The 18,102-nt window shown below is 45.4% G+C and overlaps 1 protein-coding gene across 2 annotated transcripts in view; it reads left to right on the top strand.

The window, feature by feature from the left end:
- The first annotated feature begins 5,720 nt into the window (after nt 1-5,720).
- ITGA6 (integrin subunit alpha 6) overlaps nt 5,721-18,102 on the top strand; it is a 75,991-nt gene continuing 63,609 nt past the window's right edge. The window contains exon 1 of one of the 2 annotated variants that reach the window (XM_004450037.4): nt 5,721-6,123. In XM_004450037.4, the coding sequence (XP_004450094.1) occupies nt 5,942-6,123 (182 nt within the window). In that variant the 5' untranslated portion in view covers nt 5,721-5,941. The remainder of the gene's footprint in view (nt 6,124-18,102) is intronic. The other variant, XM_004450038.4, reaches the window with a different exon arrangement.

The raw sequence follows: 18,102 nt of genomic DNA, 5'->3' as shown, positions 1-18,102 counted from the left end.
CCCTTCACTTTGGTCTTGGGACAGCAAACCCATTGTTACAGGAACATTCTCAGCTATTAGGTGGTCCAAATTGCTCTATTCTTTTTCTCCTTTCTTTGTTATTTGTTCTAAACAGTGTAAGTTCACAGGGCGAATTTTATTGCATTGCCCTCAAATGTCTTGTTAATATGCCAGTTTAAAAAAAAAGTGGCCTGTTAAACAGAGTGAGGGCTTAATTTTCATGTGCTTTCCAGATTCACCAGAGAAATTCTGAAGTCAACGCCTGATTTCCATCCTAAGTAGTATGTTCTCTTTTTAAAAATTTTTTTTTTATTTCTCTCCCCTTCCCCCTACCTCAGTTGTGTGCTCTCTGTGTCCATTAGCTGTGTGTTATTCTGTGTCTGCTTGTATTCTTTAGAGCAGCACTGGGAACCTGTGTCTCTTTTTGGTGCGTCCACTTGCTCTGTCGGCTCTCCGCGTGTGCGGCGCCCCTCCTGGGCAGGTTGTGCGTTTTTCGCGTGCAGCGGCTCCCCTTGCAGGGCACACTCCTTGCACGTGGGACTCCCCTATTTGGGGGATACTCCTGCATGGCACGACACTTCTTGCACGCATCAGCACTGCATGTGGGCCAGCTCACTACACGGGTCAGGAGGCCCTGGGTTTGAACCCTGAACCTCCCATTTGGTAGGCGGATGTTTTTTTAGTTGAGTCAAAGGTGCTTCCCAGTAGTATGTTCTTTTAACTGCCCTGCTAATTTATTTTAAGTAGTATAAACTATTTTAATGTTAGCAGCAAGATGTATTCAATGAGATAGAACTCAAAAAAATAACAATGATCTTTACGTTAGCCATGATTTGGGATAATCCATAGCATAGCTAAGAATGCAACGGAAACATCCTTCTGCTTCCATCCCTTTCTCCTCTCAGGCCTCCTGGTAAGCCTTCTGAGTTTGTTTCTTCTGAGGTCACGATGCTGAGTTTGGGACCCATTATTGGTTGCTTCTCCAAATAATGGCAAGAGATTAAAGCAGTCTAGACCCAGAAGTGGGGCACAAACTTGCTTCTGCCCAAACTTCAGGCACTGAGAAACTATGATATCATGGGAATTATTAGCTAAGCTAGAGCCAATAGGAAAGGTTTATCCTGACCACTCTGAGAAGTGAATGTGGAGCATAGGTGACCTTATGTGGCACAGTCCTGCTCCCGCTGCTTGACGCTGGTCACCTGAAGCTCTTTTGTGTTTTGTTTTGTTTTTCCCCTGGATATGTTCTTCTTCATTTTCACAGCTACCTTTTTATCCAGTACATTTAATGGTGGACATTGTGCTATAAACCTCACAGATACAGCCTCATTTAGTCCTTGTAAGAACCTGGTGAGGTAAGAATTCTGGCCATTTTACAGACTAGAAAACTGAGTCCTTGAGAGGCAGGTAATTTGTTCTAGGTCCTTAGCTTAGAAGTGGGTGAGGTTAACCTGAACTTCCTTGAGTGCTTGCCTTGACCTGAACTGACATACTCCTGCGATCACTGGTTTAAGCCCTAACTCAGAATCAGCTTGTATTTAATTTTTTTCAATGAAGAAATTTTTTAAAAATAGAAAGCAATTACATTTTTATTTTTTAAATAAAGGAAAAAACGCTTACTCTGTATTTAGCCTTTCAAGACCATTTTGCATAAAGCACGATATAGCTTTATGTTTGTTCCTAATTATGGTAGGGATGGAAACACAAATTTGCCAATTAGGGATTTCACCCCAGCCCTGAGAGCTCAGTTTTAAATTCACCTTGGTTCATTTAAGGTTTAGTTTATGTTTGGCTGACAAAATGTGGCTTCCTAGCTCAGAAAAACTCCCTCAAAACAAACTTGGGGGCGGGAAGACCATCTAAAATGGCATCTACAAATTTAAATGAGCTCATTGTAAGTGAATTAGAAACGTTCACATGAAATTTACTTTAAAATAGAGCTGGGCCTTCAAATAAGGTACAGCTGGCAGTTTGGATTCTCCTGAACCCATGCAAAGGGAGGTTGCCTCTATAAAATGAGCTGTGATTTAGAGTAAATAAAATGCCACTTAAAAAAATTAAGGTTTAATATGGAAGAGAAAACCCCTGAGCATTTATAACAAAAAGAAAAGGAATACAGGACAACTCTTTCTCTGAAAAAAAAAATCTGCCATTGAATAACAGAATCTGAACCCGTATTTTAAAAAATTATATAAATATACACACAACACTATAGCTATATTGTGGGCCGATGCCTACACTGAGGTGAATGTTCTCATTTTGACACAACAGTCTCACTGCTTTAGATACTATAAACTCTATGAATCCTTAAGGCAGAGTCACTTTGGAGGCAGGTGCTATTATTATCCCCACTTGAGGGATGGAGAAATGGAAATGTAGAGTGATTAAATGACTTGCCCAAGGCCACATGGCTAGTGTATTGAACCAAGGATTCTGGGATCCACAAACCCTGTTCTAACTACTTTATTCTCACTAAAGGTGATGTATGGCCTTCAGTAAAGGGCTCCAGGGAATTGTAATGAAATTATACTTCAGGGAGAGTATAATGCCACCACAGAAGGGAATAAAGAGATGTTTTCAAAAACTAGTTTCTTTTTTCAAAAGTAAATATGATATTCTCTGCTATTGACGATGATGATGTCAATATAACAGAGAACCTGACAGAAAAACTATTAAAGTAGGTCCCAATCCCGGGACATGGAAAACATATGAGGAACAATGTAGGTTCCTCAGACTTCTCCGTGGGTGACTAATATTTTTAAATAATTTGAAAGCACCTCTTTCAAAGGTGGGATACAGAATAAATTATTTTTTTTTTGAAAATTATACTGGTAAAATATAAGAATTCAGAAGCACTCACCTGAGCAAAAACCTCAGTTGATAGCTTTCACGTAGAGGGGAAGTGCCTTTTTATTTTAAATTTTCAGTTTTAAAAAATTTCTTCTACGATAATACATTGTATTCTTTTAGAACATGACACAGTTTTGTCAGTTAATTGGATTTGTAGAGCCCTCCTTGCAGTGTGCACATCTTGTTTTACATGCACACGTCATGCACACACACACATACACACCCACTCCATGCCCCGTATGACAGCATACCTTTATCTTCAAGCTCTCTCTCCCTCTTTGGTTCCAAAAAAGCGTCTTCCTGTCCACAGGTCTTTACTTCATAGTTTGTAAGACTCTCGAATCTTTCATTCCTTTGAAACCAGAGATTGATGTTGTCCTCGCCAGATCCTGAAGGAATGCTATAACTCCCGATTTTAAGACACTTCTCTCTCATGTTAGCCCAATTCCTTTTTACCATGAAAATGACAACTGGGTCACAAAAGTTGATTGTTATAATCGGTCAGTAGGAGCTGCTGATTTTCAAAGAGATTATTGTTAGGAGTCAGTCAAGTTTGACTCAACTTCAGTGTGTTTGGTATTCTAGGCAGGAATTAAGTGGTAGGTAGGAGTGTGGCAGATACGTTTTTCATCTGTGATGGGCACTGAACATACCCCAGAACAAGTCTAACTCTATTCTTGTTCTTCTTTATTCCATCCTCCCCCTACATAAGCCCCAGAAGAATCCCTTTCAGCACCAGGGTTTAAGGGTTTAAAACCTTTAGTTGCAGGACTGCGGTGAAGTTAGTGGGTTCTAGGAAAGTGACTGGGGTGGGACAGTTGCACTTATGGAGCTCAGGACAGCAGCTTTTATCAAACAGCTCAGAAGTAATTTCAGTATTTCAGCAACCATTACAAACACATCAGTGGATCCCTGCTCAGTACCAGGCTATGGTGTGGTACATTATAATTGCTTGTACCTCATCTCTCTGGAATAGTACATGTTTAACACGAAGAAGAAAACCTAACTTGCACACTAATTTGCATGCAAAGTCATTTGGCAGATACTCCCTAGTTTATTATAGTCTCCAAAGGTTTCTCAACCTTATCAAAACATACTAGTTAAAACAGTGTGATCTTCAAGATCATTCACTGAACGTGAGCCCACTGCACTCCACTTTTGGACTAATTTGACTTGAGTACTGATTGGCAGAGAAGTGTTCCACACCCCCAAAGTGCTGAGAGGCTCACTCTGGCAGCTGCTTCCACCTGTGGTGGCCCTTGATGGTGTTCAGATGGCTTTTCTGTATGGGACTGGCTGCTGCCTTGGCAGAAATACCACTCGAGTGAAGAGCACTCCCCAAATACACACAGTTCCAGCTCTTCCCTGGATCCACACTGTCTCTGTTTCCAAGGTAGGGATGTCAGATTATAAGGAGGCACCCTAAGGCCTCTAGGAGCATCTGGCCAGTACTAAAATTTTTTTCGTGACCTGGGACCCTTCTCAGAATAAGGTCTCTAAATGCATAAAATACATGGAATTACAAAGGAAACCAATTATATTAAAATAGTTATTGAAATATTAAAAACAAACCTGTGCTATAGCTATCTTAATCAACATATTACTAAGAAGACCTAGTTAAGGTCTAAGAACTACTGTAATTCTGAGGGTGTGATGATTATAAATGATATTTTGAGATTTCTGAAACAACTGTGATGTAATGTGAAAAAAAACTTATGATTACCATCGGTGACCTAATCACAGTTACTTAGCCTAATGCCACTGTGGTTTGTTCCCTACATTCATAATGGAAGGAAATGCTAAATGTCAGTTAGAGATTTGTGAAAATAAAATCTAAACCTTATCATCATCCAACCTCACACTACCCCTGGATTCTTGGTCTCCGGACTTAAGAATCCCTGCAGGATAAGGTTTCCCCAAGGACTAACACCTCATGTAAGGCTCCACTCCCTGCCCTGGATGCAGAGCCTTCCTGCCCCTCACACACAACTCCCAGCTGCCCCTTGGCTGGGAAGTTCTTCCACCAACTAATCATGGAAATGTGGGGCTAGGAAAGAGGAGCAACTCCAGATCTCCCAGCTACCACTTTAAACAACTCTTCTTTACTAATAAGGGTCTTCCTCCCAGCCCAGAACCTCTTGAAAACCAAATTTTAAATTTCTGATACCAGGGTGAATTCTCCCACAAGCACCCCTTTTCCCTTGGGCATGTATCCCTGGGTGATTTGGGGCAAGGCTGGGCTTCAGTTTTCTCATCTGCAAATGAAAATATTTACCTCCTGGGATGTTTGTAAATGAGATAATAGCTGTGTTCTGTAAATTGCACAGACCTACCAAAGGGTGTGCCATTGTCATTTTTGACGGTAAGGTTCTTTAAGGACCCAGCACTGTCTCCACCCCCCAATGTCTCTGGCACATGTTAAGCGCTCAATAAACACTTGTGGAACGAATGAATGAAATATGCAATAGCTCATGGAGCCGCATCTGCCGCGCACAGGTTGCTCCAGGAAATAAGGTCCATCACCAGCACCTTTTCTCCCTCTACCCTCAACAGCAACCACAAGTCCAGTGCTTCTTCCCAGCGGGGGCCCCTGGGTGGGGCTGCTGACCCGGAGCTCTGCCTCCCCTTTCTGGGCCAGTCTGCGACGCCTCCCACGCCGGTGCTTCCCAGTCAGGTAAGGGGCGGCGGCGAGGGAGGTGAGGGGCCGGGCCGGGTGAGGGCAGTGCCCCGACGCGCGGGCAGCCGGGACGCGCCAGGAAGGTGCGGGCGGCCGCAGGAGGGGCGAGAGGGGTGGGGAGGGGCGGGGCCGACGTCCTCGTCACTTGATAAAACGCCTGTGAGTCTCCAGAGAACAACGGGCGCATTCAGCGGTCGGGAGCTGCCCGCGAGGGGGAGCGGCCGGACTGAGAGCGCGACCAGTCCGGGGGTGGGGCCGGGCGCCGCCGCGAGAAGAGGAGAAGGTGGCTGCGGGCGCCGCGCCGGCAGCCGCGGCAGCAGCAGGAGCAGCGGCGCGGCAGGCTCAGACCCGGCCCGGGCTCGGCGCGCAGGGCGGCCGCCGCAGGTCCCCGCTCTCCTCCCCGGGAGCCCGCCCATGGCGGCCACCCGGCAGCTCTGGCTGCTCTACCTGTCGGCCGGGCTCCTGCCCCGGCTCGGCGCCGCCTTCAACTTGGACACCCGCGAGGACAATGTGATCCGGAAATTTGGGGACCCCGGGAGCCTCTTCGGCTTCTCGCTGGCCATGCACTGGCAACTGCAGCCCGAGGACAAGCGGTTGTGAGTTTCTCCGACTCTTCTACTCCCACCAGGGCGCCGGCCCGTGCGCGAGGAGGGGCGAGGGCGCGCCCTGTTCCCGCTCGCCCAGCGCGCGCGGGGGTCGGCCGGCAGGCCCTGTCCCTGCCCCGCCTGGGGCTCCGCCGGCCCCGGGGCCGCGGCGGGAGAAGGGCGAGCCGCGCCCGCCGCCCTGCGCTCCTGGCCCCACGCGGCACCTCCCCATTTAGCGCGGAAAGAAGAGAAGCCGAGGGCCGACCCCCTGCGGGCCACGGCCGGGAGGTCCCGGTGCCAGGCGGCGCTGCCCTCAGCCTCGGGAGAGTTTACTTTTTCTCTCTCTCTCTCTCTAAACAAAGTGCTTTCCGCCGGCCCTTCCCTCCGGGCATGTTTGCCGGGAACCCGGCAGGTGGCACGCTTTGCTGTGCTTCACGTGTGTGCATCCGGCGGGGGTGGGGTAGGGTGTTAGGGTCACTGTAGCTCTGCTGCGGGGTCGCTAGAAGTGTTGCAGAAAGATCCAAGCTTTTCCCAGACTTACAGGACACCCCGTCCTGGGGTCCCGCAGAAGATGAAAAGTCACTTTTATTCGTGTCCCGTGTGGCTTTCTCTGCTGGGCGGGTGCGCCTACAGGTCTACTTTTGCACGCTCTTTTTCCGTCTTAAAGATGGAATTAACCAAGCACCTGTTCGCAGGACTAGATCAGCTGAGAAAACAAGTCCCACTGAGGGGTGTGGCCGGCGCCCCCCTCCAACCCACAAAGCACTCCGCGGCATGCGAGACTCTCGGGGTCTCTGCATTGGGCGGGCCCAGCCGCGAGTTTGAAGCAAAATGTCCGCGATCTGAGCTGGGACTTTGCAAACAAGGTTTGAAGTGACAACCCCCCACCGTAGCTGTGCTTATTCCTGGCGAAAGCGGAGGCAGGCGCTCAGCCTCTCTTTTAAACAACTGAAAGTATTTGGTTCCCACACGATCAATTATTTAGGCTGGAAAAGGTATTTTGCAGATTAGTTGCTGTCATAGCTATGGGGCTATGTTCTTGATTTGAGCTACAGAGAAATAGACTCTAAAACAAAAGGGTCCCCTACGCGTCCACCCTCCAACCCCCCAACCCGGCACCACTCCCATCCCCACAGAGGCCTTTAGTTGAACTGAGGCCTTTCTGGGACCAACGACCAAAGAAAGAAAGTAAAGTGCAGCCACTTTGTGTTTAGAAGAGGCAAATGGGATTTTGGGAGTTGGAGGGAACATACTGCTCTGGAATTTGTTAATGTTGTGGGCCCATGAGTCTTGAGTCAGATATTTCTGTTAACACCTGCTAGTGAGGCAAATAAATTCGTTTAGGGGGTGGGGTGGGGTGGGGTGGGCTTATCTGCAGGCGTGGCCAGCTGCTTATACCCTGCTTTCCTCAGCAGAAATGATAATGCTATAAATCTGAAATGGAAGGTGGTTTCTGTTAACACCAGTTAATGGACGCGATTTAGTGTCTCTGAACACTTAGGCGTGGGTAGGTGTACACACACCCGCGCGGACAATTTGAACTCTTTAGTGCAGAAATGATTGTGGGCCAGCAGAAGGAATACATTCCCCTTGGCATTCTCTGCAAAAATGTCTGCTGAAGCTGACCACTTCCCTGAAATTCTTGTTTGAGCAAAAATCGTGAAGGGGAAATACTGGGTCAAGAAAATATCCTTGGGATAAAGATTCACAAAACATGACTTTAGCCAGGAATCTCTGTCGTCACTGAGGTTAGCAGCATGCTTCCTAAAACTTGCTATGGCTGGCTGCTGGGTTTCTCTGGTGATAGAGCTGCAGCAGATCCTCCAGGAGGTAAGAATAAGCTTTATGGTTGGGGTCTGATCCCTTGCAGAAATGCTGTTCCTAGGGGTGGACAGAGGGGCGTGGCCGATCAGATGGTTGGATGGGGAGAGGTCCAGCTTAAAGGACTGCAACTGTGCCTAGTGCCCAAAGGCAGGAGCCACACTCCGGTGGCTGACGTTTCTGTCAAGTGTCGCCCTCCTTTCATGTAGTACTCCTCCGTCAGAAGCAGCCCAGGTTCCCCAGGCAAACCAAGGCACACAAGTTCCCATCGGTGCTCACCTTAGAAAGTAAAGCACGTGAGTGTCAATAACTGCCAGTGACAGTGAGACCCCAGAACTTCTGAACCAGCTTCCTAAACTGCACTTCAAGGGAAAACTAGGTGAGAGGATTTTAAGGAGCTGGTGGGAGCCTTACTTAAGCTCAGATTCCTTCTCACCCATTTAGTAGCTGGCAATTTACTTTAATCTCCTTGAGTCTTAGTTTCTTTATCTGTAAAATGGAGATAATAGTACTACTTAATAGGGTTGTCCTTGAGGATTTAAGGGATAACAGGCAAAGTGTCTCATGAGTGCTTGGGTTGGGGGACTTGCTAACTAAACGGTAGCTGTTACTGTAAATGATGATAAATTTTTTTAAAGAATACACATTGCTTTATTGTTAGTGATTAAAAAATGGAAATAACTGAAATGTCCATAAGTAAAAATCTGTGCATGTTAATTTTTTGGTTGCCACATAACAAATTACTCCACAACTTTGTAGCTTAAAACTACAAGCATCAATTTTTTTAACACTTTCCTTGGGACCAGAATCAGGTGTGACCAGATGCCTCTGGGTCAGGGTCTTTCACGAGGCTTCAGTCAAGGTGTCTGCTGCTGGGAGGTCTCAGGTCCTTGTGGACTGGTGGCTGGAGACATCGTTTTTTTTTTTTCTGTCACGTAGGCCTGTCAATCGGGCCCCTCACATGGCGGCTGGCTTCTCTCAGTGAACCGGCCAGAGAGAGAGAGGGCCAAGACTGATGTTGCAGTCTCTTTGTAACCTAATCACAGAGTGGCATCCCAGCCCTTTTGAGATATTCTCTCGATATTAGACGGGAGACACTGGGTGTGGCCCATATTCTCCGTGAGGGGATTACCTGTGGGCATGAATTCCAGGAAATAGCGATCATGGGGACCCATGATGATAAATTTCAAGGTGCTGATTGAATTCCTGCTATACACTAAGTAATGTGAAAGGCATTAAACCGTAGAATTCTGTGATTCGAAGACTGCCTGAGAGTAATCTCTTAGTGAGCTACTGTTTATCGTAGTTTGGGTTCTGATATTTTAAATTCAGTCACATTTATTCAACCCATGTTCAAATCAACCTAGCTTATTTGGTCTTAATTAAAATTTTTAAAAAAGATTTATTTTTTTCTCTCCCCTTCCCCCCACCCGGTTGTCTGTTCTCTGTGTCCATTTGCTGCGTCTTTTTTTTTGTCCACTTCTATTCAGCGGCACGGGAATCTGTTTCTTTTTGTTGCATCATCTTGTTGTGTCAGCTTTCCATGGGTGTGGCACCATTCCTGGGCAGGCTACACTTTCTTTTGCGCTGGGCGGCTCTCCGTATGGGGCACACTCCTTGCACATGGGGCTCCCCTACGCAGGGACAGCCCTGCGTGGCAGGACACTCCTTGTGCGCATCAGCACTGCACATGGGCCAGCTCCACACGGTCAAGGAGGCCCGGGGTTTGAACCGCGAACCTCCCATGTGGTAGACGGACGCCCTAACCACTGGGCCAAGTCCGCTTCCTGGTCTTAATTAAATTTAAAAGCATATTTACTAGGGGGAATGGGTGTAGTTCAGTGGTTGAGCACTTGTTTCACATGTACAAGGTCCTGGGTTCAATCCCCATTACCTCCTTTAAAAAAAATTTACTGATTAAGGACTTAGAATGCTGAGGCAAAAGTAAAACATCAATAATATACAGGCATATCAAATAAATATACTTATAGAAAACTCAACAGATTTTTGTGGGTTAAATTTTCTATAATATCATTTAAATGTTGAATAACATCCTAAATTCTAGTTTAAGATTTTATAATGGAATAATATTGTATCTGAGAGCCTCAAAATATGCTGGGTATTCTAAAACTTCAGGGACTATAAAACTGAACTAGAGATCGTAAAACTTTATTCAAGTTTTTAGACTGTGTATTGAAGTTTCCAGCTGTCTTTGTTTCTGAGGTCAGGCTCTGAGCTCTTTTGGAATCTTTAATTTCTCTTAGGTATTTAAGGTTGCGTCATGCCCAGAGGCACAAGGGATGTGATGACATCTGCACATATGTCATCCTATCAGAAGACATGGATCTATGACTGCAGGGCAAAAAAATTACTAGATGACCTGTAAGTGACAGTCTCCTGGAACAATTCTGGATTTCTCCCAATTCCCATTTTCTTCTTTTTTGGGACTCTTTGGTCACCACTATCTTCCAGGCCCACTGTCACTTCTGTTTCTGTTATTTATTTATTTTTTTAAAGGTTTGTTTGTTTAACCCCCTTCCCCCCCTCCCCCTCTCCGCTCCCTGCTGTTTCTGCTGTCTATGTCCATTTGCTGTGTGATCTTCTGTATCTATTTCTCTTTTTTGGTCTTCTCATTTTTTCTCCTTTACTATTCACTAGGATTCAATCCTGGGGACCTCTGATGTGGAGAGAGGTTCCCTGTTAGCTGCGCCACCTCAGTTCCTGGTTTCTGCTGCACTTTACCTTGACTCTTCCCTTTGTCTCTCTTTTGTTGCATCATCATCTTGCTGTGGGACTCACTTGTATGGTCACCGGCTTACTGCATGGGCACTTTTGCTGTGTGGGCACTTAGTTCATCACATGGGCACTGGCTCACTACACAGGCAAGCTTTCTCTTATTTTCACCAGGAGGCCCCAGGGATCGAACCCAGGTCCTCCCATATGGTAGGCAGAAGCCCTTTTACTTGAGCCACATCCGCTTCCATGTTATGTTTGTTCTTGATTTTTCTGAGCCATGTGATGCTCCAGCTTTTAAAAATCATATTCTGAACTAGAATCATCTAGTCCAACTGGCTCCCTTTACAGATGAGGAAACTGAAGCCTAAGGTTATAAAGTGTTTTGCCCAAAGCCTCACAACTCCTTAAGCAGAATCATGACAGAATCGGAATTTGAACTTGGTGTTTCTGACTTGTACTCATACCATCTCTAAAAGGAAAAGTCATAAATGTCCTTCAGACCTGGAGAAATTTTGGCCAGCATCTGAGTTTTGGAAATGTATACTCTATTATATTGATTTATTAAACCAATTTACATGTGGGTCAGGGCTATCTATTTGAAAATCTGAGCCTGGGTCCTCTTCCTGTTTATTCTTATTCCAGCTGGTATTGGGTCAGCTTCTGGGTCCTTCCTTCCTTGCCTGCTGTCTCCTCCTCCCCCACTCTGCAGATCCCATCAGGTGTGCCTGTAGCTGGTCATGGACCAGAACTATGCCCAGGATGTGTATCTCAGCACTTGTGTTCACCCTGTCAGAGTGCCACGTGGCCCAGGGCCAGCTGGGAACTGTGCTCGGTCACCTTGAGTCCTGAGATTGTAGAAAGAGACGAGTCTTAGGACCCAGCAAGAAAGCAGAAAAGTGGCCAGTTTAATTTCAGAATATTCAGATGTTACAAATATTTCCTTTGAGAGGTAAGTTAGGCTAAATGGTTGTATAATAAGATTCTCTACTCTTTTACAAAGAAGGAGTTATTTTTTGTTCTTAGATGTGTAGAGTATCTTAGTGTAAAAATAATATTAAGACTTACTTTTAAGCTTTTGTAATCAAATAGGCCTGGGACTACGGAACAGTTTCCCCATGGACCTTGGCTGAACATAAGAATGTGCAGAGTGGCTAATGAAGTATTTGGCATCTATCGTAATCTTAGATGACAAGGTTAATTATGCCTGAAACACTGATTACTTCTGGGTTGGTCCATTTTAAGAAAGGATATGATCATTTCAAGAACTAGATTAAATTTCTCCGTGAAAGCCTTTGAGCTTCTCCTACACCACAACAATCTCTTCTTCCTTAGAGTGTCTGTTGCATTTAGAATCATGTTTAGCAGTTCGGATGGTGGTGTGTTTTACCTGTTATCCACCTTTTTCAGGGGTTGATCTGATCTCTCCCAATTGGATTCTAGGCCACGTGAGGGCAGGGGTCTTATGCTCATTTCTCTTCCTGATAGCACCTAGCATAGGGCTTGCAGATAGAGTGGAGTCAGAGCATATGCTCAATTTAACTAGTGACATCAACTCTCAGCTCAGAGTAGAGAGAGGGAGTAATCCCTACATTTAACCCTTTGCCCTTCCCTGTACACCATAGCCTTGGTCTTTGCTGCCTCCAGGGAAAGGGAAGCTTTAGCCATAATTCAGAGACACCCACAAAAAGTTAATTCTTGGCTTTTGAGTTTTCAAGGGCCCAGGTACCAGCTAAGAGATTTTCATGAGTGATTTTTAACTACACTTGACTTTTGCCTTAAGGGAGACGACTTTAGAACTTAACACCAGAAGTACAAGCTAACCCTCCATTGCAGTGGGTGCTCAGGATTTGTTGGTTGATTATTGTAACGAGAATAGATGGGAAGGGCTGCGGAATAGAAATCATGACAGCACTTCAACAAGTGTGTGGGGGTCAAATGGGAGAAGGTGCACGAGGGCTCTCTGTGAACTGATGGCTGAGGGATTTACTTATTCAAGAATAGTAGGAATCGTGGATAAATGTAACATTGTGGGGGCTGGAGGAGGAGCTACTCCACCCTTCCATGGGAGGTCCTGAGCAGAACGGGGGTCTTGTCTGAACCAGAGTGTCCCTGTCCTGTACTCCACCCCCACTGGCCTCTGGGGGAAGGTAGTGATTGAGCACAGCAGAGTGGGCAGTAGGGGCAGGCTAGGCCCCACTGCCTGTCTTCCCCTTGTGGGTGGGTGGTACAAACTAAGAATCTTAACTACATCTGGAAGGAAGCCGAGGGGGTTCTTTTTTTTTTTTTTAACATTTATTTTTAAATTTCCTCTTCCACACTACCCCCCTTCCCCCCCAGTTGTCTGCTCTCTGTCCGTTCGCTGAGTGTTCTGTGTCTGCTTGAATTCTTGTCAGCAGCACCTGGAATCTGTGTTTCTTTTTGTTGAGTCATCTTGCTGTGTCAGCTCTGCGTGTGTGTGGTGCCATTCCTGGGCAGGCTGCACTTTTTTCGCACAGGGTGGCTCTCCTTACGGGGCACGCTCCTTGTGCGTGGGGCTCCCCTACGCAGGGGACACCCCTGCATGGCACGGCCCTCCTTGTGCACTTCAGCAGTATGTGTGGGCCAGTTCATCACAGGGTCAGGAGGCCCTGGGTTTGAACCTTGGACCGCCCATGTGGTAGGCGGACACCCTATCCGTTGGCCAAATCTGCTTCCCCCTTGTTCTTAAACCTGTCCAGTTGATAGTTAACTTAGGGAATCTTTTAATTATAAAAATAGAATTCTAGGTTCAGCTCAATATCTACCATGCCAGTTTCAAGAACCTTAAGTTTTCTAGGTCTGGGAAAGGTGGAGCTTAGATGAGCCTCCCTTTTTTTTTTTTTTTCACAGAAGGCAGCATACAGTAGTGGTTCAGAAAGATTCTGGAGCTTCACTTTGAGGATCAAACCCTGCTTGACTTTGTGCAGGATTCCTAACCTCTCTGTGCCTTGGGTTCCTCAGCTATAAGTGAAGGTAATAGTATTTTAGACTAGCACCCGGCACAGAACTAGCGCTTTGTGTTTCCTAAATAAGCACAGAAGCCACAGCTCTGGGAGGTGATGTGCCCATAGTGTATCAGGGAAGAGCTGGCCTTAACGCTATACTTTCCACACTTCCCAGCCCATGCAGTGTGTGTGTTTTCTCCTCTGGGGTTTGATTTTGATATTTCAGTGTATGTTTTCCCTTTCTGCATTTCTGTTCTCCAGTTACCATATGTTGGAAAGTACATCTCCAAAGAATCCTTATAGCCTTTTAAAGACTGCTAATGGTGGACAAACATCACTTGGGGCTTTTGGTGTTCAGGGGTGATCAATGTGCAGACCGGTGGTGGGACCTTGAGGTTCTCGGATGGCAGGGGCTTTGTGTGTGGGACACCCATGGAGGGTGGATTGTGCAGGTGCCACTGGAGTTGTTTGTAAGGAATACCAACTGTCTGATACCTGTGCCTTCTCAGACCTCTGAGTAAGACCCCCATACTCCACACAGGGCAGGGTCAGTGGTAGGGCATTTTCTTAGTCCCTAGTGGAGGGCATTCACGTATGGTAGGAAGGAACTTGTGCAGAGCTGGACCGATGTTGGTAGTGACACTGCTCTAGGTTGGAAGATACGTGGGGCAACGGTGGAAATTGTGGTTTCACAGCAGATTTTTGTTTGTTAAACTGGCAATTCGAATTGTCAACAGTGATCTCTTGGGATTAAATGAAGAGGCTAATTGTTCATTAGCCCTGAACTTGGACAGGTCAATGGGCTCTTTACTAGTATGGGTCCCTGTCAGACTAATGACAGGGCATCATCATCATCATCATCATCATCATCATCATCATCGTCATCGTCATCATCATCATCTAATCTGCTGCTGTCTGGCTTTTCTGTTTAGATAAACAAGGCAGAACAATTCCAATCACTTTACTGATTCCAAGGTTGGCATGTTTGCAGACCAATATCTTTCACGGGCCTCAGTGTAGCAATATACCCTCCCTGCTTCCCCATGCCAGATTCCAGGGTTGGATACCCCAATCATTTCATCTAATCCAAAATTGACAAAAAGGCTGTTTAAGAGAAACTGCAGTCTCTGAAACCAATTAAATGTTGAAGATGGTTTTGAATGAGGGTGAATGGGAAAAGTGCAGCTAAAAGCAAGTGCAGAGGGTCTAAACAAATAAACGCTTGTGTGTTTGCCAACCAACTAGATATATTTTGCATGTCATACAATCTCAAGTTTACTTTTTTTTGGAAAGATGAAGTCTAAGAAACATTTTAGAGAAATATCCTTTTAAGCCTGGGAATATAGATATAACTATAGATATAGTATAGAAATGAACTTTGGAATCATTTCAAAGGGACACATCCGTTGATGATATGAAGAATAAACAAAACCCATGGTAATGGCTGTTTACCAAAGACCTGCGTTAGCTTAGTTGGTGATAGCAATGTTGCAATAGTTGGTTCATTTTGAGAAGGATATTAATTTTTACTGAGTTTATTTGTTTGGGGTGTGTGTGTGTGTGTGTAAGTGGATGGAGCATTTAACAGCACTGGGAATTTGGAGCTATTCTGTGTTCTCCTTGCTGAGGCAAGTAAGAATTCTTACCTGGGTCTGTTTCCAAGTGGTATATTTTTTCAGATGATGCCTTGAACGTTCACCTGCTCTGGCAGTGAGTCTCTGTTTATCCTTTTAGCACAAAGGTATTTTGAAGTAGTAATATTAAGTGACTAGAAATCTGCAAGACTTTGGAGAGATTCGGGATAGGTAGGAAAAAAATATCTGAAATATCTGGGAGAGTATGAGGTATTGAAAATACCTTAAGTCCACATTAATTGGGCTTAAGAAATTCAGCTCTGTTGTGACCAAATAAACCTAAGAGTTTTGATACTGCTGAGAGGGTCTGTTTGCCTGATGCACACAGAAGCCAATACTGAGACATCAGGATTTCAAGAGAAAAGAGTTTATTGCGTGGTCGCCCAGCAAGGAGACTGGAGGCAAGTCCCAGATCAGTCTTCCCAAACAAAATGGGTGTTGATGTTTTATGCCATCGGGGAAGGTGGGCTTAAGGGAGTGGCTAAGGATGAGGTGAGATGTGGGCCAGTGCAGACTGGGAAATGTGGGATTAAATGGAGCATGCTCTGTTGAAATTGTGCTTGTTTCTAAAATGGAGGCCTACCATGCCCTGTGACTAGAATCAGTTAGAGCCGGTTCAGAAACAGTAACTTTTCTCTTTAGGCAGTAAGCTTCCTATGAATAAACATGAAGAGGTAGACATTTGGCCTAAAGTTTTCTAGAAACTTCTACAAACCAATAAAGGAGAGACTACTCTGAAAAGTGGGCTTGTAAGTGGTGGTTTTAGATTTTCAAACAAGGAAAAGTTCAAAGAGCAGTTTTCAGATGGACATGCAGACATACATCTAGGAAAATGGTGTTTGCCACCCAGGCCACGTGGCTGCCAGTGAGACTAGCCCAGGTCCAGGTTATGAGAATACTTGGAGAAAGTTATGAGTTGGATTTAAGATCAGGAGATGAAGAGGCTTCCTGTGAACCCATAGGTACAAAGAGATAGGTCTGCATGCCCTTGGGCCTTCTCGAGACTCCAGGATAAAGGACGTTGGGAAGACTGAAGGAGATGCCTGCTGAATAGCCAAAGGGGAAGGGAAGACTTAGGTGGAGAATGATTTCTTTATAGCCATTTCAGGTAAAGACACATTTAGGGGGAGAAAAGTACTTTCTGGGCCTTGAATGTATTTAGAAAGGGCCCACGGACGGAGCTACACTGAGATTGGCCTGTGGGGGTGTGGAGGGGCATTCAGAGAGCCTCGCTGGGGCTGATCCTGGGAAGTAGCTGTGCAAGGCAATGACAACCCCACCCAAGGCCTAGCAATGCCAGCCGGAAGCAGTCTGATGAGGCTTTTTCAATATCTTAGGATAAGAACCTGATCTTCTGTAAGCTCATTTATCTCTCTGGATGTGCATATACATACTGATTTATATTTTCTATTCAACCTAAAAGAAATAGGGATTTTTATCCTCACTTGAATATGAGGAAGAAGTAAAAACTTGGAGGGGAATGTGTTCTAGATCTGCCAGAGAAACCATAGCCAGATAAACAGGTGTATTATATTAGATGGTAATAAATGGTACTAAGGGAAATAAAATGGGGAAAGCGAATAGGGACTTGGGGTGGGGTGGAGTGGTTGGCAATAGAACAGGAAGGGAAGCCTTTACTGAGAGGCTAAAGTCACAAGCTATGTCAATATTAGGGGGGAAGAGCATTCCTGGCAGAGAACAGATAGTGCAAAGGCCCTGAGGCAGAAGCATTCCTGGCATGTTCTATAACAGCAAGGAGCCCAGGAGTCTCCTTGGGGGCAGATTCTATAGGCCCTTATGAGTTACTGAAAGACTTTCTTTTATTCTTGAATGGGATGGGAAGCCATTGAAGGGTTTGAGATGAGTATGGCGTGTCCTCTCGTAGATTTTAAATGGGTTTCTTCGGCTGCTTTATTGAGAATAGGTTGCCTGAGGCCAAGGATGGAAGTAGTGATGTTAATTAGGAGGCTTCCACAATAACAGGCGAGAGATGATGGTTTGTATCAAGAGGTAGCAGGGAAGGTAGTGAGAAGTGGTTGGACTTTGGATATATTTTGAAAGTAAAATTAATTGGATTTCCCATGGACAGGATATAACTGAGTGGAAATCAATTTTTCTAACACATTTAACCTGAGCACCTGGAAGGTTGAAGTTCTCAGAAAATGGTTTGGGGAAGACTATTTGAGGAATACGTTTTGTGGGGAGAGGAGGAGATTGGCTTTAGACATGTTTGAGCTATTTAGACATCCAGATGGAGTTGTTGAGTAAGCAACTGGGCGAGTGTCTGAAATTCAGGCAGAGTGGTTTGGATTGGAGATATAAAAATCATCAGTTTATCTAGGTTGTGTTTAGAGTGATGAACTGAATGGGATCATAGAGGGAATGAGAATAGAGACTTAGGAATTAGCTCTGGGGCACTCTACCATGTAGAGGCTCAGGAAATGAAGGGATGCCAGCAGAGGCAACCAAGAAGAATGGCCAGGGAGAAGGAAGAGGACAAAGAGAGGTGCTGTCCTGGAAGCCACATGATGAAAGTTTCAAAGAAGGGATCACATGTGTCAGATGACATGAGACTTTACCACTGGATTAGCAGTGTGAGCCATTGGTAACCGTATCGGAGCACTTGTGGAGGAGAAGTGGGTGCAGTATCTGCCTGGAGTGGGCTTGAGAGAGAGAAGAGGAATGGGAGACAAAGTATAGGAATTACTTTGAGGAGTTTTGCTGTAATGGGGAAGAGAGTAATAGAGCAAACCTGGAGAAGTGGGGTCAAGAGGTTTTGTTTTGTTTTGTTTTTTAAAGAAGGGATAAAATTATGATGTTAGCTGAAGGGGATGATT

Source organism: Dasypus novemcinctus, chromosome 7 (genome assembly GCF_030445035.2).
Source record: "Dasypus novemcinctus isolate mDasNov1 chromosome 7, mDasNov1.1.hap2, whole genome shotgun sequence".
NCBI classification, from domain to species: Eukaryota; Metazoa; Chordata; class Mammalia; order Cingulata; family Dasypodidae; genus Dasypus; species Dasypus novemcinctus.
Note: the sequence above shows the minus strand (reverse complement) of the source record. Positions and strands in the feature narration are given on the sequence as shown.